Here is a 22,576-nt window from a genome sequence, read left to right as displayed (position 1 = left end):
TTTCAGTTCTCAGAGTGAATCCAGGCCCAATATTGGATTCAGAGTTTGATGGGTATCCTACTTAAATCCGTTGGTGAGACCGCTGCGCCTTGGCTCAGGCTTTCTGGATCTGATGGAAGATTTGAATGTCTCTCTTTTTTTAATAACCAGCCAGCGAGACTCTGTGAGGGAGCTCAGAGTGACCGGAGTATGTGGAATAACTGACTGGAGTTTCCTATAATAGAACTTAATACTAAACGTCTTCAGTGAGCCAGGAAGAGCAATAAAACAAAGCAAAAACAAAGAAAAGAACCCTGCTCTGATCTTTTGCTCTGGCTTCCCTCAGTGCAGCTAGAAGTGCTGTCACACTTTCCGCTCAGCTTTGGATCTGCTCTGAGCCGGACTCGCTCTGAGCTGGAACAGGATCTTTCAGATAAAACTTCCAACTTACTTTCCTTCCATTGAATTCAATCGGCGTAAACCTGGGTCGTTGTAGTTGGGTTGATTGATTATTGCCCGGCACCTAAAAGGCACCTGTCTGTGTGTGTTTATTTGTCCGTCTGTCAGCAAAATAGATCATGAACCACTGGAAAGTTTTAAAGGGGAAATCAAATAGAATATCAAAGTAATGAGTTTTTATGTTTTTCTTTCAGTTAAACACTTACATAAAACATTACAGTGGTCCACTTCTCTAATTTAAAATGTTAATGACTTGGTTTTTAGAGTTTTTGTGTCAAAATCTCAAGATGGTCTGGTTGTGTGGGTGGTGTTACCTTCTTGGTTGGTGATGTAGAAGGAGCTGCAGCCAGCTGTGGTAGACCGCTGTAGGACACTGAGGAGGTTACTGTCAGTGTTTATCATGGAATATGGAAGCAAAAGAAGAAGCAAGTTTTGTTAACAAGAGCATCGGTTTAAAAACACATTTTTCTTTTGGTCTGGAGTGATGCTGTCGGGAACTCAAGCCCCACATTTCACAAGGAGAACCCCCAAAACTTTACAACGATGTCACACAGTGTTCAAGGAGTTTCCCACCCGGACAGCTAGAGGTGGCCGGTGGAGGTCGGACAGCGGGAGGTATTAGTAGGACAGCAATAGGTGGTGGGCAAGGGTTGGACAGTGATAGGTGGTGATCCAGACAGCAAGAAAGGCCAGTAGGTTGGTGAGAGGCGGTGGGCGACAGTCGGACAGCAAGAGGTGGCTTTCAGCAGTCCAGGCAGCGAGAGGTGCCTCTCCGGACAGAGAGAGGAGGTGGTTCTTCTGTTGAAGGTTTGTATTTCAGGTGGTCCTTTTCAAAACGTTAACTGCAGTCAGACTTTGGGTCGTAATTTTCACCAGAAGCTAAACTAACATTCATCCAGCTTTCTTGTCCTTTGGGAAGCTGAAGAATGACACAGCTGTTGGGGTTTTGGATCGGTTTACACAATTAACTGCGAGTCACTGAACCATTTTATTCCCACACAATCAGTTGTTCTTATTCACTGCCTTCTTCAGTTCCTGTGGTTGCCACAGAATACGTCACACTTCCAAGTGATCATGGAAAATGTCGAAGAGACCCTAGTAATTTATTTGATCTTTTATTGTTAATTTAAAATTGGTAACTTAATAACTCAAGTCTAGTCTGTGTTGCCTTTTATTTGTCCCATTCAGCATCATGTGAAGCCCAACTGTCATCTTGTTGACAGTAATATCTGTTATCACCATAATCTGGAAGCATGTGTTTCTAATGGTGCCATGACATTGTGCAGGAGTGCACATTCCACCGTGGCCTGACATGCACATGGTGGTCTGTTAGGGCACTGTACATGCCAATAATATCTGGTTTTATATTTAGACTCTCTGTGTCGCAGCATACTGAAGTGGCAGCTGAAATTATGTAGCCTCGTAACTCCCCTCTAAGTCCTGCTTAAAAAAACAGATTAAGGGCTGAGTCTGCAAGTTTCCAAGAGGTTTTCATGTCATGTTGCCTCTTACTAAGAGGTCCGCTGGTGGATTAATTTACATAGGACAACAAATTGTGCGAGCAAACGAGCTGCTGGCTCTGCTTTGAAAGTGGCATTTCTGGGTTCTGAGCTGGCTCAGCTCAGGCGAGGGGCGGGTAAGAGCTAAATGCTTTTAAAAAGCTTTTCTAACAGCACTGTGATCGATAATAAAATGGAGATTTAAATTGTCAATATGTCTCCTTGTTTAGTTGCATACTGTTTGAACTCAGATCCTTTTTTCTAAAAAGCACATGTCCCAGCCTAATTTGGAAAAGCAAACAAAGTAATTGAGATTCTTGCTGTTACAGATGCTGAGCATGGCCTAAATTTGTCAAATTAAAGTAATAATCTGGTCATTTTTTAGGTGATGTTCTGTCAAATAGTTAGCAGTAGTTAGTACCCTACCAGCCATGACATTAGTCAAAGTATAGACAAAAGAGCTTCATCCAGTCTAGGCTAATGGGTAGCCAAATGGTCCTTTAATATATCATTTTTTACGCTTATAGAACAGCTCTTTCTTGAAAATGTCATACTGGTGTGAAAGAATACTATTAGCCAATATTAAACTTTTCAACTTTTGCATAGCACTATTTGTTTAGTGTGTTGCCATTTTCCCATCCAAACGTTTGTTAGTACGGGAATGTATACATGAAGAGCATAGACTGTAAATGTCTCTGTATCTACCCTGCTGTTTGTTTAAAACTGCCAAGTGTTGAGTCAACTTTTGGCTGCATAGACATGCTGATCAGGTGGGCTGATACATTCAACAGCATCACCATCGGCACATAACGGTTTGGGTTCTGCACATGTACATTCACGTAGTAACACAGACGTTTGATTGAGAAAACGGCTACAAACTAAACAAATGGCTAGCCATAAACCTACCCTGGATGAAGACTTCTGCCCTTCCCTACATCCTCTGTGCTTTATGACTGATGTCACGGCTGATAAGGTACTAACTACTGATAACTATTAGACAGAACACTTCAAAAATGACCAGACTATCTCTTTAACAGAAAAAAACCCTGTCCCTCAGTCGGGACAAATAGAGTTTATGTCAATCCTGTTGAATGTAAACTATTTCTTCAAATTGATGCTGTTCTACAACAGTAATAACAATTGTTTCAAACTTCTACACAAGACACCACTTCGTAATGGTTAAAATATCCCTTTTAAAGATGAGTAAATTACCTTGATAAAATGATTATCAACAATTAGGCACACTTTTGTAAAAAGCAGGAGTTTTGGCAGTTTGCTGGTTTGGAGCATACAGGTGTGTGTTAACAAGGAGGACAGACATTAACAATAATCTGTGAAGTGTTCTAAAGCGGTTTCCAAATGATTTGCAGTCTGTCATTTTGCAGTTAAAAAACTTAACAAGTTGAAAGTAAATTACATCAGGATAATACTACTAAATAGCGCTGTACAAGCTACTAGACAGTGGGGTGTTTATTTTTATTTTTAAAGACCTGATAAGTACCAGATGTTCTTTTATCTTTATCCTGATGTTTTTACTTTTTTTTTTTTATTTATTTTTTTTTATCAAACACATTGGAAAAGGCTTGTAACTAGATAAAGTCTGACATGTATTTGTGCATCTTTCCTCTGGCAGACCCAAAAACTTTCTTCACTCCACACATCGATACATACATACACACACACACATACACACACTCTTCCATTTAAAGAAAAAAAAAAAGGTTTCCAGTTTCAACAAATGGCCTTTACAGCAGACATTTTAGCTTGTTATTGCAGGGAAACTACACAAGCAATTCATAACATTGAAAAGGACTGGGTTACATATCGTTGAGCTTGTTAAAAAGTCCTTGACTGTGCAGTTTGGATCACATTTTTTTCTAATAACTCAAAAATGCGATAAAAAAAGTTGAGTTCATAATGAAGCATGCTTTCAGCTAAAATAACCCTACTGATTTCATTTCTTGTATAGACTGCTAAAATTACTACTACAAATAACAATAATAATACCAGTATAAATAATACATTTTATAATGATGTATGCCACTGATAATTCTGGTATTATTTTTGCAGTCTAACAGACCATTACTGTTCCAAGTTTAACCCCAAATGTAGATAAATTAGCATTTTATCAGCACAAACTGGTCCAGAAATCTAACATAATCTTAAAATCATTAAGTCATAACTGAGTGACGTGTAGTTTACCGTTTTGGTACATTTTTACACAGCCAAAAGTGCCTAATTTTGTCTTCATTTGACTCAAGTCGTGAGGCACTGATGTTGAAAGTATCAGTGATACTTAAGTCTGTGCAGCAGCTGCTTTAAATAACAGAAGAGCTGGTTTTAGACATTTATGAGGCAGAGAGCTTCATTGCTTCGTGTCCTTCGACTCCTCAGAACTTTGAGATTTGCCCATGTAGTTTAGACAGTTCTATCATGGTTTTACACGTTTGATGTCTTCTGAAGAGTTCTGTCAGGATTAGGCTGGACAGTTCTGAAGCTGACAGTTTGCTACCAACTGGGTGTTGAACACAAGATTATAAAAGATAAAAGAATATGTACAACTTATTCTCCAATTTATTTTATTTGGTTTTGTTTGCCAACACAATGAACGTTCTAAAATTGGTAAAGCCATTTCGCCGTTGTAGAGCTGTCATCTCATTAGTTATTTGTATAGTTAAAAAAATGTAATATGATTTTACTTTTTATATTAGTTGAACTTCTCACAGAGCTGTCTTTTACAACTCATTGTGAAGTTTTAGATGTTTCAGATTTCGCTCACCTGGAACGAATGGTAGAATATTGTTTTTATATCATTATTTTTGCAAGCCTTATATTCACGTCTTTCCTCTATCTGTCTATAGGAAGACCGGACTAAAAACGTGACACTTGTCCTTCTTCGTGAGGGTGGATCTCTGGGTTTTAACATCGTAGGAGGAAGGCCATGCGTGGTAGGTTGACAGCTGAGAGTTTTGGATGTCTTATTTTTCCAGTGATCAGTCGAGTGTCAAATGTCCACCAAGCAATGAACGACAAACTAGAAGCACCCCAGGCCTTCTCTGTACAGACTGACACAGTTCAGACAGATGACCCAGTATGTTTTTTTTTTTTAGTTGGTGGATAAATGAACCGCTCTATCAGCTTTTATTATGTTTATATATTGGTCTGGTTTTGCGGATTCTGTATTCTAGATTTTAAAAAAACCCAACTATAATTACATTTATGAGAGTTAAATCTGGAGTTATGGTTGGCTGGCCGCAGTTGTTCTGTCTTTAATTGAGGGGATTTTGGTGGTGTGGTAAACACAGAGGAAAAGGGTCTTTTATCCTTGCCTGAACTTTTCACAACCACTGCTGCGTTTCCTACCTTCAGGCTTTGGGGTAAAAGTCGTTAACGATGCCACGTGCTCTGCTGACTGAAGGGTTGAAAATACCTAAACACCCTTACAGTTTTGTCTTTAATACATAGAGCATTTTAAGTCCAGTTGAAAAGATGCTCTCTGTATGGGTTACACCAGGACTGGACTCCACTGTTTTAAGAGGTTATTTCCAAACCCAAATTAACACACTTTTCTGTATATAGAGTATTGTGGAAAATTTAAATTTAATCACTAAAAGCTATAAAAGATTTGTTTTTCAAAGGCTTGGTTTTTACACTAACTTGTCCCATTGACATATTTTATAACACTAGACCAAATGTTTCCATATTTTGTTGTTGGGAAATGGAGCCAGCAGGACCTGTTTGGGGGAAGCGGTCATGTTGTATTTTTGTGACCTTCATCTGTGCACTAGGAACGTGGGATTTTATGTTCGACCTTTTCCACTGTACACAATTATGATGTTACACAATCTTACTTTTAGGCATAAAATAACTAATTAAAGCTAAAAATGTTGGTAAAGTGAATATTTGAATATCCAGCAGCAATTTGAGAACTATATGAATCAACAAGAGTCAAAGATCATTCTTGGCTTTACTCTATAGAATTCCAGTTATGTGTGTTTCCTTTGGTTGTTAGACTAGTATTACTTTGTAGGTGGAACTGAATCCACTGTGGTCTCTGGGCTGGGTATTTAGGCTGCAGCTTTTGGTATTGGTATAATACATTGAATAATATACATGTACTGTACATAACTGAGAACCAAGAAATGTATTTTTTATGGTCTTCTTTTATGGTCTTCTTGTCTCATTGAAACTTCTGATTTAAGAAAAAGCTTTGGCTAAATTGCAGTTGTGCTACAGAGCTCAGCAGGTGTGAGGAGGGTGCCGCGGAAGCTGTTAACTCAGATTTAGCTTCGACTTTGGGGTCATGGCTTCAACTCTTTGATGCAGACTTCTTCAACACCCTTTTGTGGGCCGGGGTCAAATTGTTAGGCCAAGGAAGCATCCAATGTTGAAGCTCCCTCTAAAGTCTGCATTCAATAGGAAGGTCATTTCAACCAAATAAGAAGAGTTTTTTTACTTATCTTAACCAGAGTTTAAGATTCCAAGTAGATAACGCTCCTCGCTGACACCGACTTTGGTTCTGATGCCAGCCAGGTTAATATTTTTGAAAACCAATTTAACCTGTGATTTGGAGACTTTTATTTCACCCCAGTTCTAGGGTGAATATATATATATATATATATATACATATACATATATTCATACTTTTTGAAGATAGTTTACCAAGTTTTGGAGGATTCCTTGAATGTGTTGTGTAAGCACTGTACTTATATCTTTCTTGAGAAAATGACAGCAATCTATTCCACAGGATGACAATGACAGCACTTCAAACGAAGGGATCTTTGTATCCAAGATTGTTGAGAAAGGTCCAGCGGACAAGGAGGGTGGCCTTCAAATTCACGACAGAATAACTGAGGTATGTGACCAACACTGGAGTGCTTGATGTGAGGGTGGGGGGGATAGCAGTTGATGTACTGTAAATGTCTGTCACAAATGTGTCACTGCTCTGTTGAGCACTAGCTGAGAGCATCAAATGTGACACTTGAGAAGATGGTTTGCATTTTGTGGTTTTATTTTGTTTCCAGAAAATAAATCATGCAGACAGCTTACGTCTCAACATACACTTGTACAAATCAACAGTTAGTCAAAGACCTTGTTAAGTGGGGGCATCAACGGAGATGGGCAAAGATAAACCTGAGGCAAAGCTTTCTGTCTCTGGTTTCACTGAGTGAGAGAGCTTTGTGTTTGCTTCCTACCCAGCAAATCTCTTATGACAGAGCTGCCGTGTTGCATCCTCCTCTTGCCTTTAAACAGAATCTTGTGTGGAAAGGCCAACTCACCCTGAGGTCAGCTTGAAGGATGATTTGAACAAGTCCACATCACAAAGGCTGCTTTTAGAACACAACTACAATTCTGCACAATGCCTGCTTTGAAACGAGGGGTTTATGTGGATTACAAATGTGTAGTACCGCATGCCACAAGATGACAAATATGGTTTGTCGCAGGCTTTATTGTCAAACCTCAGTGAATTTGCCCCAGAGCGTTGTGAACAGTGCACTGCTCACAGAGACATTTGTGGGGAGTGTTTACAAGAAAAGAGAACATCTGGACTGTGTTGTTCACTTTTGTCCTGTTGTTCATCCAGCTGAATTACATGCAAGAAAATGCCACAGTTTCTCTGGCTCAGGCCTCATGCCACGACTCTAACTAACGTGGCTGTACATTGAGCAACACCATAAGTAATACATGATCTGTTTATTGTTGGAAAGAACCAACAATGCAAGCTGATAAGATATTAGCTCATATGTCAATAGTATGTGTGTTTAGATTTTCCATCCATGTTTACTGTTTTGTTTTTATGAGTTTGTGCTCATCTGTTCACGTGTCAGTATGTTAATAGCCCAGATGTTGCTATGTTTAGTTACTTAGAGGCTTGTGTAGAATTTTAAGCTGATATAACCATTTATCTCTTTACTGGACACAGGTAAAGAGCATGCAGATTTTGCTGTAAGATGATGCTGCAGTTGCGTTCGTCTTGTTTTTCCATGTATTGTTGGCAAAGTCACAAAACCCCTCTGGTGGAGGAGACCTCCATTGTAGAGAGAATGTGAAGAGCCTGAGGAGGTAGCAAAACACCATGTTAAGTGTTCCTTTCCTTTCTGGAGGTTAGGGGTTATTAAAAAGCCCAGCAAAATAAATCATTTATCCACTGAAATGGAAAATACACAGAAAGCTCAGAGCTTATATTCCACATTGGTTCTTTTTATTGGTGGGTGAAACCTAATAGTGGAAAAGGTTCATATTTCTGAGACTTCTAGTTTGTTGACTGGTTAAAGCAGAAACGTTCCACATTATGGGTTTTCAGCTCTTTATTAAAAATGCAGTGTCATAACTTCATTTGCAGTTGTGTAGGTTGCATCTCTAAGCCCAGGTGGTTGTGTCTCAGGAGTTTGTGGTTTGCAGATCTGAGTCAAAGAAAATGAATCCCAAACGCCTAAAGGTAGTTTCATGTTCATGTTTTGAAAGTCGTGGACTGAAACCAACAGCCTGCAACTGTGTCCTATTTAGCATTCTATGTGGGACAAGGCACATTAGGAATGCAGAGGCCTTTAAACCTGGTTTCTAATCTTATCTCACAAGAAGTATGTATTCTCAGACACCTAAAAGTGTGTTATTACTCAGTAACGGTAGCACAGTGTATTTCTACTCAGTGAATCGGTACTCAGAAAATATATCCTTTTGAAGTTGATTAGATGTCAGATCCAGAAACCTCAGTGAGTTTGACAAAGCACTTTATTTTTGGTGCTGGCATAGACTCTCATCCATCCAGGACATGGTAATCCTAGCAAGATGAGCTTTCTCAATTCTGAACTGTGAATGCCCTTTTTTAGACTAATATTTCCTTAATTGTAAAAAATATTTTCAAAGCTTCACCAACACATTGATCAGATGGCATGAAACTAGCTAATGATCATATGATGACATGAGCACATTAGAACAAACTTCATATTTAAGAATAATAAATAAAACTTTTTAAATCAGCCTGTTTCTGATAGTTGGCTAATAGCACCTTCACATCTCAAACCTCTTAATTACATCTAAATTTAAAGTACAGGTTGTTGATACAATTGACATTCATTTTTATTATTGTTCAGTTCGATGATTGTTTACTAAAGTTTTCTTTTTTTCATTCTACTGAATTCCATTAGCTTAAAGATAGACTGAAGACATTGTTGTGATGCTTTGTCACCTCATCATGTTTCTATATCTGGTAGACCCTGTGAAGTGTTAGCTTTCATTTGGGGTCATGTTTATAACCACCCTTTCAAGAATGTAAGTCTGTGTTTCACTTTATTTTAGCTCTTCCATCTGGTTCTAAATGGTCTCCTATGTTCATTATCAATTCACAGGTTTTCTCTGGCGTAAACATCTGCTGTCTACAACTACAAACAAGGCTGCTAAAAGCAAGTTAACAGCTGAAGAACTGAAACAGTGATAAAAAAGGTTAAAGGGTCCGATGGTGATATTTTAGTTTTAAGTGTAACACATGACCCTTTTTATCCTGCACTGAGATTTGGTACATTCTTAGAAACAGAATTATTGATTATTAGGCTTAAAAAAAAAAGCATGCAAGATTTTCACTCCAGCTTCGCCACCAGCTTTTTCCAATAAAATCTGCTTTACGCATACAAAAGTTAACACTTTTGACACCAGTTCAAGACATGGCAGAACCCCATTATAGGGATCAAGTGCTGTATGAAAAGACACCCACAGTACAGGGATCAGTGGAATGTTCATTCACTTGAGGAGGCAGACAACCGCAGCTCTGTCAACAGCCTCAGAGCCGTATTCTCTTCTTGTAGTGGAGGTGTTAGTTCCAGTAAGTCTATATGGATCTAACATGGACGTGATGATCCACGGCTTGTCCTTCTATAACAGGCTCTTAGTGGGGGAGTATGATAGCAGATGGCTGTCCTCTTACTGAGCTACAGGCTGGTATGAATCAGAACATGAATACCTTATTGTTCATACGGACATTTTTCCTCATAAAATCTTGAGCTGTGTTTGCTTTCCCTCTTACCTCGACATCCTAATGAAAAGAAAATCACATCACTCCGGTCAGGATTTGCCAATGTTTACTCCACAATTTCATAAATAGACTGTGATTCTGCTCTGCTCTGTAGATAGAGCTGGTTTTATTTTCTTATCATTTGTTTGCCATGTAAATAAAAGCTCACCGTTTTGTTCTCAACACATCTTCACACTGAGCGATCCTGGAGCTCAGAAATGTTTCCTCCACGTTGTTCAAGCCTACTTGTGCAAGATGCCTCAACCAGTATTGTCCACCTATCCATTCATTCATTTTCTATAGCCATTCGATCCTGCACAAAGTCAGGGGGATCTGGTGCATCATTAGCGATCACTGGGTGAGAAGTGGGGTACTACCAGGGCGAGTCGCCAGTCTATCACAGTCTGTCGATATCACTGTCCGGAATATCTTTACCTGAGCTCTCAGAATGAAGGGGATCATCTCCATGAGGCCTTCTAAGTGTGAATATGGCAAGAGAACAAAGGTGCCTGTGCTGCTGTTGTAAATGTCACCTTGTAAATCCTCAGCAAACATTCTTAAGTCACAGAGGTTGAACAATAACAGCCACTTTAAAATAAATGTACACTGGGACGTGCCAGTTCTCTATGAGTATTTAGAGACAGCCAGCGGGAAAGTGTTCTAGCTTCAACAATGTTTATGTAAACCAATAAAGCAAATGTCAGATAAATTGGAGTAACGGAGGTTAGAAAGAACTGTTCAATAAAACAGAATTCTCCTTCTGTGTCATCTTGTCCATACAGCAATGTGTGGACATTGTGACTTAATAGCAAGCAGTTTTTGTGTTGCGCAGCGTTGTTACAGATTATACAAACTGGGTAAGCAATCGTTTACAACTAAAGTAGTAGATGAGTTGAAGGTGAGGCAGGGGAAATGTGGTGAGAAAATGCCAGGATTCACAGTTTGAAATGCAAAATGGAATGCTCTGAATACAGTTTTTTTTATGAGTAATATAAATTGTAATGGGGCACCAACTCTAACATGCCTGCATCAACTTTATTGGGTTTGACACAACCTGTTTCCATAATCTTACCTCTGTTTATGCTAGTCAATAGTATAAATATATACATATATATTTTTTTGCCTTATGGCTCAAACTACTGCTCTGCAGATCTTAAATACCTAAATAATTAACAGTAACTAAAGAAGTCTAGCAAACATAGTAAACTGCCATTTTAGGACTAAACAGTTATAAGGACTCCTTGACGACTATAAAAAACTGTTATTACCACAATGGAGCAGTTGTAAGGACCTACGTGTTTGCTTTTGCATCACTAGGGGAATGCTGAAATTGCGTAAAGCTTGGCCAACAGTCCGAGCAGCCACATCACTCATGCAAGTGATTTTCGTCATGAACAACAATGGAGGTCGCCATAGTTGGAGTTGTGTGTGTTATGGGCCTTTGGTTTAATTTTAAAATGCAGTTTTAAAGAATGCTGTAAACACGTAAAAGAAGAAGCCAAGAGTCATAAAATACATCAAGCACATTATGACAAATAACGACAACAGTTAAGTAGCTTCTATTTTGGCTATGCAAAAGTGATTTTGATATTGTGGGTGCTGCCATTCAATGCATGAACCAATCACATCTCCTTATGTCACTCGACAGTCCTTATTGAGTGCTTACTCTGAAGCAGGAACTGAAAAAAACTTGATCAAAGTACTAAGGACAATGAATAGCCACAGTAATGCCAGTGTGAAAACATAAAAAAGGCCAACTAACTCAAATGGTTGTGAGGATTGAGAACTGGTCCCCTCCAAAAGCACATCTTGTCAGATATCACTTGGTGTTTGAACTTCAAAGTTACACGCAGGGAAGCGCTAAACACCTGGCACCTCCCTACAGCTCCTTAATAATCAAGTTACTGGGTCAAAGGCAGCACAAAAGCCAACTTTATAGCACTTACTGACAAATAGAAAAGGGAAATATTGGAGCTGTGTCTGATGTCTCTGAACTATTATCCCTTTTTGGTGCCCTTGTTAGCAACAGTGCCGGAATCCAAGTTTCATTTATTTGTTTCCCTAGATAATTTTGTTTGTTTGTTCACATTGTCAAGACAGTAAAACTGTTTATATATTTTATATTCTTTTTATAGGCCTATTTTACAGCACATTGTACAAAACTGATGTATGGTATCATTTAGGAACATTTGAAGCATGTCTACATTCTTCTGTATTATAATTCTTTTAACCAGTTCTTTTCTGTCTAAAGAATTGTTAAGCGTGCCATCAGTTTGTAAGAAACAAATCTCAGCTGTACAGTAGAACAAATTTGCCTGATCAAATTGACACTAATATGTTGTCAGAGCACATGGCATCCTCAGCAAGACATGTGCCAAAAGTTCCCCGGGCGTTATTTCTGTTGCAGGGAGCTTTGGGGAACAGACATAGGAGTTATTTCCCTAAGGGGGATCACATGTTGTTTGGCATTCTGAGGGAAGAAACAGGCCTTTGTCAGGCTCTTTATTGGATTTTGGCCCCTGTGTATGCAGTGTGTTTATTCCCCAGATGGGAGAAGCAAATGTGGCCCTGCTCTGTTGCTCATGACTGGCCCCTAGACAGGATGAATCCACCCCAGGCTAAGTGGGCCAGTCCTAGCAGCGAACCACATTCCTGTACCCCGTGGTCCAGCTGAGGCAGGAGCCGGACATTAAATCAAATCTAACTTTAAAGAGTCCATAATCAGCTTCTGGTGGTAGCCACTGCCCTATGCAGAGCTGGCTTTAAGAAGCGAGGACAAGCACATCTTTGTTTTCCACTACTCCATATGTGAGGGTGGGGTGGGGGATAAGATGTGGAGTCATTTCAGAGTGGAGATGGTGTGAGGTGAGCTTATGCATTACCTCAGTCAGAAGGCTGCTTTTGTCTGTGTTTTTCTATTTCTTTATTGTGTTTTCCACTCAGCTTAAATAGCCTGCATCCTCAAAGGCGAAGCCGTCTCTTGATGATTTTTGTGGAGACATACAGTCTGGGTGTACTGTAAATGTGTTTGCTCTGCTCCAGCAGTCCCAGTTGGCTTCTTGTTCATTGGACCTGGGCGGGGGGTGGTTGATTTATGGCTCCTAAAAGGTTTAAAACAGGCAAAAATAGACAGGTATAATTAAGACCAATTTTCCTGCCACTCAATCACCGGCCAGTGGATCAGCAACAGTCTTCTCAGGTGGCCTCTTCTCATGTCGGCCCCTGACCCCCAAGCACAGACTGCCCACCGTCTCCTAATTAACTACCCTCAATTAAACCTTAATAGGCTGATTAACAGACCCTTAGTTGTACTGTAATGTCCCATCGTTTCCTTCCAGTGCCTCTCAGAAATGCATCATAGCTCTTGCATGGTAATCACCACCCATTCTCCCTCAGTCTCTCTAGGGCTAGCAGGACATGGATTATCTTAGCAGGCATGTAACAGTCTCATGTATAATCAGTTTAAGTATTTGCACAACATTTTCACAACATCAGAAATGCCGCAGAAGTTAGGCAAAGCTGATTGAGAAAACTGTAATTATTGTGACTTTGTGCAAGCAGGCACAAAGTCACAATGATTACTGCAGGAAAAAACATCCGATTATGCTGCTTTTAAAAAGGCTGTAAATGTGAACTCAACTTTAAAGTTCCTGACTACATTGTACTTGAAATGAGCTCAACAACAACCATTATTCTTAGGAATTTAAGAACAGGTTCGTCACAAATTCATTCTTCCACCTTTTTGTATATATTCATTATAAAAAAAAACTTTTCCTACCAAATTTATTTCCATTTGTTATACACAATTAATCTTCACACAGTGTGTGCATAAATACTGCAGTCTTGTCCTGTTTTCTCCTGTAATTGCACCAAAAGAGCACAAATGAAATTCCCAGAATCCCTGGAGGGAAGGCATATCACCCCACCGCCTTTCATGTCAGAGTTTTAAAGTGAAATCGTCTCATGTTGAGGAATGACAGTTGTAGCCATTTTGGTCATTTTTTGAAGCCAACATAACGGTTTCATACAACATCATGAGATGTCACGCTCAAAGTTTGGCTAAGGTTGATTAGCTGTAGAGTCTAATGTTTTAGATGTATATTCAATGATTACTTAATGCCAAAGTTTTAAGCAAATGTCCAATGAGTAGCACTTGGAGAATGTGTTGGGCATGACACTCAGCTACAGCCGCACAAACTTTTAGCCCAGTAGCTGTAAAATTGATGGAGTTACAATTATTTTTGTGATTTTGATAGCCATGTTACATTGAGTTGGTTTTAAAAGGTGATGAGGTGATGTGTATCCAATGAATAGTTCCTGAAAGTTGCACTTAAAACTGCCCAGTGGTTCATGAGATGTTTTGCTAATACACAGACACACACATACACAGAATTCTGTGTTGTTTCAGTAGTGGTTGATTAAAAATATGAATACTTGAGATGATCAGAGCACAAATCCTACAAGCAAACACAACCACAATGGAAAATAGTGACAAAGGCTTGGAGGAATCAGCTTCATTCAAGCAGTGACAGTTTTCACCACATTCATGCCTTACTGTGTAAACCACACTTAAATTGTTGTTACTAAATTTAAGAAGTTGTAAATCTTTCAGATTTACTTTTGCTGCAGAAGAGCCCAAGATTTATTTCACTCATTTCTGTTAACTTTAGGAACTAAATGTAGAAATAACTTATAACAGTAACATGCACCACTAGCTGTCTAAGAGTCTTTAACGTAAGGTCTCCGCGGAGGTAGTATATTCTACTTGGAGCTGAAAAATGGGGGCATTTAGGCAAACAAAAACCTAAAATGGTAGTGTTGAGTTAGGGAATAGTCCATGTGGGGAAATCACTTAAGTAGCGAAACTAGCTGCCAACCTAAATATAAGTTGCAAGATGTTGACACGCACGTGGTTCTGTTGAAGTTTAAAATTTTCTTTTTAACATTTGTTCAAATAAAACCTCAGCTGAACAATGCCTGCAGTTGTAGCTCGGCCGACACAACAATTAAATCCTCGTGAGAGTGTTTTATGAGCGTTTCCAACAGTATGATGACACACAGAGGGACTTTCCTGTTTCACTACGCCAAATCCACGTCTTGCTTGTTGGCAGCAAACACCGTGACACGTGTATCTGTTTCTGTGGACATTGCTATATGCTGACAGTAATTTAAGCATGGTTTGTGTGGCACTGTGTGATCCAACATTGGTCTTACAGCAGATTATAGACTACATATTTTACTCATCAATCAAATCGCTGGAGTATGCCTGTCTTCCTTTCATATGGAACCACTACAGTGCTGCTTCAGAGGCATGATAAAGTGGATTTTTTTCTCTTCCCAGAGCTCAGCATGACTTTAATATCAACGAACTGTTAATCATGGACATTTGGAAAGGCTCTTTATTTTTCTGAGTGACAACAATAATGATAATGACAATAACGATGATGTTAATAATGTTCAGAAAACCACCCAGTCTTTCTATCATTTGATTTGCACCTATAGTGATTAATGCAGCAATGCTTTGAGTCATTTGTTCACAATTAGACTACTTTGTTTCTGCCTCTACAGGTAACAGTTTTCCTGCACATCTTATGAGATGCTGTGTTTGTTGGTCTGTTTTCTTGCAGCCGAACCATTTTTAACTTGTAGAAGTAGCTTCCAATTTTATGTATAAAATTGTCTAACCATGCTTCTGTAACCCTAAAGGCTCCGTCATACTCCATAAGAAGTCAAGAAGACTGTTCTCTGTCACGTGGTTGTGAGACGTTTGTTTTCCCACACACCTTTCATCGTCCACGAGACACTTGGCTCAGAACTCCCAGAAAGCTCCTCCCTCCTCCTACAAGTTTCTTCCCGCCCACTTTTCAGCTCTCAATTTTTGTCACTCAGCCACGTGAATGAGAGCCCACTTCATGACTTCATATGAAGCAAGACTCCTGCTTAATTGTTTACTTTTTATTGTTGTGATGGCACACAATCCCGACATGACAGCAGAGAACTTCTCGTTCTTGGCGCTGAATATCAGCCATAAGGTTGAGGTGGACATATTTCTGTTTCGCTGCTGGATCTGATCAAATCATCTAATGTGTGCACTGGCTGATACACTGTTTGAAATGGTGCACAAACATACTTCTCACTTGGTGCGCTGTTTCAGGCGTTAGCATGCAATGTGGACCTAACCAGGGATAGGAAATGATTTCCGTTTATTCAAAGGGTAGTTAAAATAGGGAAATTTGAAGATAACCGGTCTCTGGTTGTGTTGTGTTGTTTTATAAACCAGTACCTGGTAGTGACACGCCAAGTTGTTTCCTGATGGTGATGATTCAGATGCTGTTTTTGACACACCTACTGCTAACCCTCCCACCTCCTAGGGAAAAAAAGACTAGAAAACTCAAAGCATTCCAGCATCTCATGTTAAGCTCAGCCTTACTGCCAGAATACGTCAAATATTCAAAGGAAAATGGAATAATTACAAACTCAAAGAATGTTTTTGCTTGAAATCCACATCCATAGACCCAGTCTCAAACTGATGTGCGTCCTTTGAATGTAAATGTGTCATGTTGTCATATCACTGATATTGCCATATGACTAGGGCTGCATAATATTGGTGAAAACTTTCGATGTGTGAAGTTATTGCTTAATATTGTGAAATCGACTGCAATAAACCAATATTTTCCTCATTCCACACTTGTCATCACTGTCACCTAAACCAGGTGTGGGCATCAAAGCCAGTGAGAGTCTGTTGGATTGACCAGATATATTATTTGGAGAATATGAATGCATGCTACTTGAAATATATTGATTTATGATTTATTGCAGTTCAAGCAGTATTTTGAGGTATTGATGTTGTGATGACAGTAAATTCATGATATATTGTGCAACCCTAAATATGACTCTTTTTTTTTTTTTAATCATGCAAAAACCTACATCGGTTTGATTGTGGATGATAAGGTTTGGTGCAGCCCTGTTACTGAGTCACTACTGAGCCTCAGAGCAAGTTTAAAACTTCCTAATCAGGGAACACAGACTGCAGCACTGTGGCCTCGGCTGATTCTGCTGCCAGCAGATGTTAGGTTTCATTTACTGAGGCTCCATTAGGACCCAACAGATTGACTTCACAAGACATAATTGTCCCTTCTGTAAATGACAGATGTTCAGTAATATCTGGGCTAATTGGAAGCCATCCATACACACTGACTTGAAAAATCATTTGCACTTGTCCCATGACTCAACATATTGATGTACAGTATTCCTGCGGTGCAAGATGAACAGCCCACCTGCTCGCTTTCAACTTCATCTGTCTCTAAACGGGGAAAGGTGTTCGCTGCGAGTCATTACTAGTTTGGTGCAGTGCAACAACCATCATCGGGACGTGGCTTCCAGCAGCGCGGGCCTGGCACCCCCTATCAAAATGTTTGCTCCTCTCTCTATCAACTAATCCTGACAACACGCTCCACTTCAGAGTCTGCAGTGCTCCCCTTCTTCCCTCGGCCTCTCAAGAGATGCTCGAAAAATCCCGTCCATTCAGCAGCCAATTTGTTGAACTGGTGGCTCCTTCGCTGCCTTTTCTCATGCAAATATGTGCAAATAGGATACGCAGTTCATCAGCGTGCCTCTCTTGTCTCTGTTACACCACTTTTTTTTCTGACCTCCCTCTTGTTGCCTTGAGAGAGATGTTCCTTTTCAAGTGTTACCTCTCTGTATCATTCAAGATTTCCTCTTTCCTTTTTGACAAAGAACCTGTAAGAATGGTTAGAGCTGGCTCATTGAGCAAGCTTTTTTGGGGGGTGGGGGTTAAAAAAAAGAGAGCAATGTACTTCAGGCGCCACCCTCAGACATTCCAGCTTACATCTTTTATTTCTTCCCTTCAGTAAAGGAGTTTTTCTGTGTTGGAAGTACATGATACTGTTTCTCATTCTCTTCCTTTTCTGAGAAAATACAGGTGTGCTTGTCTGCAAACCTGCACTTCTCTGAACTCTCATTCCACCTGTGCTTATACAGTAATAAATCCCACTTGTTCTGGACCACCGACATGTAAAAGAAACTCTTTTTTTTTTTTTCCTCTCTTTCGTAAATATTTGAGAAAAATTATTTAAAAGGAGCATGTACAATTTTGAATAACCAGTCTCCTGAATAGTGGTTCAGTCCATGATGATAGATTCCATCGAATCTATCATCATACGGTACACCTTGAACCTCTGGTTAAATAAGCTGAGTTTGTACAATTTCTGTAGATTCAGATATTTGATAGTGCTCAGGCAGAGAAAATAAATGGCAAATTCAGGAGGAATCCAGGACCACCGGCTGAGTGGACAGAGCCCCGTGCCAAAGCCAATGCCAAGGTGTCAGTAGGGATACCTTTACTTGTCCCTAACAGAGAGCTGCTTTGATTAGAGTCTTAGCAAAATATTAAGCATTTCTTTAAATTCCAGTAGAGGAGCAGTGGCAGTCATTTTGGACCAAGAACCAAACCCATTTTTTGCTTTGGTTTTTTTCCCCCTCAGCATTCATACGAAGCCACGGTGTGATTGATATGTGCAGGTGGTAAAGGATATCACCCTGAGTAAAAGGTTCTCAGCTAACTTTAAAGAGAATATGCCTTTTCTCTTTGCCAACTTGTGAAAACAGTAGTCTCAAAGCAAGCCAGAAGAGAGAAAAAAGAAGCTCAGTATAATGTCTGATGTCTCAAACGTCATGCCTGTCCCAGCTAGACAATGGACCTTTGAAAGTCCATTATGGTCTTTTTTTAATATAATGCATATAACACCATAAGCCCCTCTGCCTTTGGCTTACAAGTACAAGGAAATTAAGTCTTTTGTCACTGCTGTTTTCATATTATCTTCTGCTACAATGGTTTACCTACAATAGAACGCTGCCTCCGAGTCCTAAAAGGAAATAAAGAAAATTGTTTTAAAGTAATAAAGGCAGGGTTTATTTTTTTATCTGTTGTTTCCTAAGTTGCTGAGTGTAACCCGAAATAAATCCGTTCAAGGGTTGTACTTTGTAGTCCTCAATGCATTCTCTGAACATTGAGATGTCTTGCGAGATCTCTCAGTTTCGCATGAAATTGTGCTTAATGTCATTTACAAGGTTTGACCAAAATGGCTATAATTCTGTCATTTTAGTTTAAAAGTTTGGCATAAAAGGCAGCAGATGATATTCAAATCCTTCAAAGAATGCTAGTTCATTGATCTTTCGATTGAATGCATCCTGCAGCGGAGCTCTTTTTGTCAGTGCACGTTAATCTGCCAAGCACCAGGCTGCCACCGTCACTCAGACACAACCCAGATTTACAGCAGATTTTTGTTTATCTTTTGCTTCCATATCGCATGGCCTCATAAGGCCTTCTTCTGCCAGGACATGCACTTTTGGTGATAACGGAACAAAACACAACATGGAAAATATGAGAGCTCAGGAATCCAGCCAGCTGAAGCAGGACTGATGTAGATAAAAGCAGAGTTGGGCCACAGTGAAAGCGAAAGGCAGCGCTCAGTTGCGGTAGCCTTTAATATTAGCCGAATGTGCAAAAGTGAGAACAGGAATCTCACCCGAGTTTCATCGAGGATCATCAGGAAAATTCTTTTGGTAATTATTGGAGCAAATGAGATCCTGTTTTACCACTGCGGCCCCTTTGCTCTGTAGCCATGCCATATCAGGCCAACAGCTGCTGTCTCTCAGCAGAGGCATGTCAACTGCTGAGGCTCAGCTTCCAGCGCACACCGGATCATACACAAGGCCCTTTATTTTTGGGCTGCTGGCATAGACAGAAAAAATACCTTATTTTTTGTAAATAAAAAACAAAAACAAAAAAACCCCAAACATTTATTCATTTTAGACTTGGCCTATGTTAGTGTTCTCTTTGTTACAGAGGTGCTGTTCTAAACTTAACTTGTGTTTTTTAATAGGGTATCTCAGGTAAAGCGGGTGTGTTGTGCTTTGCAGTTTAAATTCCTTGAACTGGAGCCAAAGAATTGTAAACCCTTTCACAGCTGTCCCGTGGCACATCAAGAAAAGGCCTTTATTCGATTTCTGGAGAGTTTGACTTGCTGTTGTTCGAATCTGCTGCTCAGCCAGACGTGAGTCTTGTACAACACGGAGCCAGTCGGCCGGCCACCCAGAGCAAACTCCTGAACGTTCAGTTTCCTCCGCCGAACTTTCGCCGGTCGTGGTGTTTTCTTTAATTAACTCGATCTGATTCTTGTGGTCTCTTAAAACATTATCGCCGTGTGCTGAAATTGCTATAAAAATAAGAGCCGCATGTCTGTCTGAGGGTAAAGAATAAGAAGAAAAAAAAAAAGAAAAGAAAAGCTTCTCTGTCTCATCTGGACCTCCTCCCAGTCCCTTACTTCCAAAGAGCCAGCTCAGTCCTGCAGACAAACCACAAAGACAAACATTCATACTCTGTTTCCAACAGAAAAGCACTTCTCCTGTAAGAAGCCCCACTCCACGACTCTCATAATTCAAACTATAATTAGGAAATATTCGTGGCAGCGGCGAGCTCCCTGCAATCTGTTTCTCAGGTAAACGGCTTCAAAAAGCGAAGTAGTTCCAGACTGCTAACGTCTGTCACGGCAGAAGTGGGAGTGCTGTGATTATTTTAGTGCAAAGGTCCAAATAAACCTGGTGTGGGTCATGGCCTCATTGATCTAAACCAAATGTGCTGCACTTTGTGACCTTTACTGAAAGATTTACCCCTGCAGAGTGGCTGAGCCAGACTAACAATAGACTTTTTTTTTTCTCCCTGCTGTCCTCCAGAGTTCTTGCCCCGCCGAAATTTCCAACATCAGCTCACAGGCTCGCCTTCATCCACGCTCCCGTTTGTTTACTCAACTTCATTTGTCAGGCAGTCATCAGGCAGATTTTTAGACAAATATACAAATCCTCGCTTGAGCCAACCATTTGAAGGCTTATTCGAAATGTGTCTAGACAAATGGCTTTCTCATAGATCACTGTCCGTGTGGAAGCGTACGGGAAAGGAGGAATTCCATTTCCCGCCTTGCAGCCACGAGCATGTAACAGCCAAGTGGGCGAACGCAGTTCATTACCACCAGATTTCTCTGATGAGCAGTTTGATTCGCCGAGTGTTAAAAGTCAACACTCATCAAACACTGCTCAAAGCCTGGAGGATGAGCCTTGACCACCTCTCTCTCTCTCTCTCTCTCTCTCTCTCTCTCTCTCTCCTACTCCTTCGCACTATCTCCCCCTCTCTTCTTCTCTCTCTCTCTCTCTCTCTCCCCACACCACCCTCGAAAATCCAGTCAATATTTATGTACGCGCATACATTCAGGGTAGGCGAACAAAGCTCTGATCAAACACCGCTTTTATCTGTGACCTTCGTCTGACTCCACTCACTGAGGCTTCGGAGCGGGCTGGGGGTAATCAGACTTTAAGCTGGATGTTCGCCACTAATTTGAACACAGCTTCATACTTCAGAGGGGAGGGAGGGTGGAGGGCTTCACGTCCCACACTCCTTTTATCTAACTGTCACCTCACCCCGGTTACATGGCAGCGGAAGGAGTTTGATTCCTTCCAAACAGTCGGAAGCTAGAAGGATCGAATCTGGGAAGTCTACCGTATTTTCCGGACTATAAGGCACACTTAAAAGCCTTCAATTTTCTCAAAAAACGACAATGCGCCTTATAACCTGGAGCACCTTATATATGTAAGAAGTCGTAATGTTTTAGTACGACTTTGGTAAACTACAAAGCCCCACCGCTTGCAGCATTAAGGCTCAGTTATAGTCGAGCTCTTAAATGTCGACTTAAGAGCGCATGGCATGCGGTGTAGGCGTTTATACTTGTCGCTTATGTCGGTGCGGTATCCTTTCGTGAGTTTTGAACAGTCTGATTATCTTTGTGATCGCTCATAGAGGGATCATATAAATGCTGATACAGGGGAACCAGCTCCGCTAGAGCACTGAAATCGTCCATTTTGAATGGAGAGCAGTGAGCACTGTCCGTGTGAAGTTACAAAAATTGGGAGGTGCGCGATGATGCACCTTATAGTCCGGTGCACTTTATATATGACAAAAGTTCGAAAAAGGAACCATTTATTGATAGTGTTTCTTATAATCCAGTGTGCCCTATGGTGCAGAAAATACGGTACAAAGGATTCTTTGTCAGGGCTGGGCGATATGAGCAAAAACTAACATTGAGAAATATTGGGGCTTTATTGCGATGTATAATATTTATAATCCTCATTTAGTTACTGTATTAATGTTTATTTTAACACTATAGACCTTGGTCCTCTGACTGTTGTTCCTTTAACAAGCAGCAAAACCTACAACTGTTCACTCACATAATCCAACAGCACAAGTCCGTTTAACCAGTCTAACTCCAAAATAGTTAAGATGCAGTCGGCTGAACAAAAGGCTAAAGCGTGTAATTCATCCATCCGTTTTCTTGAACCGCTTCCACAGTACAATAGTTTTACGCTATATTTTATTCACTAAATATGATATAAAGTGTAATTTTTAAGTCTTATACAGGTGCTGGTCATAAAATTAGAATATCATGAAAAAGTAGATTGATTTCAGTAATTCCATTTAAAAAGTGAAACTTGTATATTATATTCATACATTACATACAAACTCATATATTTCAAATGTTTATTTCATTTAATTTTGATGATT

The 22,576-nt window shown here is 40.0% G+C and overlaps 1 protein-coding gene across 3 annotated transcripts in view; it reads left to right on the top strand.

Moving 5' to 3' along the window:
* pdzrn3b (PDZ domain containing RING finger 3b) overlaps positions 1-22,576 on the top strand; it is a 118,224-nt gene that overhangs the window by 7,559 nt on the left and 88,089 nt on the right. Inside the window, exons 2-3 of one of the 3 annotated variants that reach the window (XM_017426971.3) lie at positions 4,799-4,885; positions 6,685-6,792. The exons of 1 other annotated variant lie outside the window; for it this stretch is intronic. In XM_017426971.3, the coding sequence (XP_017282460.1) occupies positions 4,799-4,885; positions 6,685-6,792 (195 nt within the window). The remainder of the gene's footprint in view (positions 1-4,798; positions 4,886-6,684; positions 6,793-22,576) is intronic. One more of the 3 variants, XM_017426972.3, reaches the window with a different exon arrangement.

Source organism: Kryptolebias marmoratus, linkage group LG4 (genome assembly GCF_001649575.2).
Source record: "Kryptolebias marmoratus isolate JLee-2015 linkage group LG4, ASM164957v2, whole genome shotgun sequence".
NCBI classification, from domain to species: Eukaryota; Metazoa; Chordata; class Actinopteri; order Cyprinodontiformes; family Rivulidae; genus Kryptolebias; species Kryptolebias marmoratus.
This window is presented reverse-complemented; position numbering and strand designations above follow the sequence as displayed.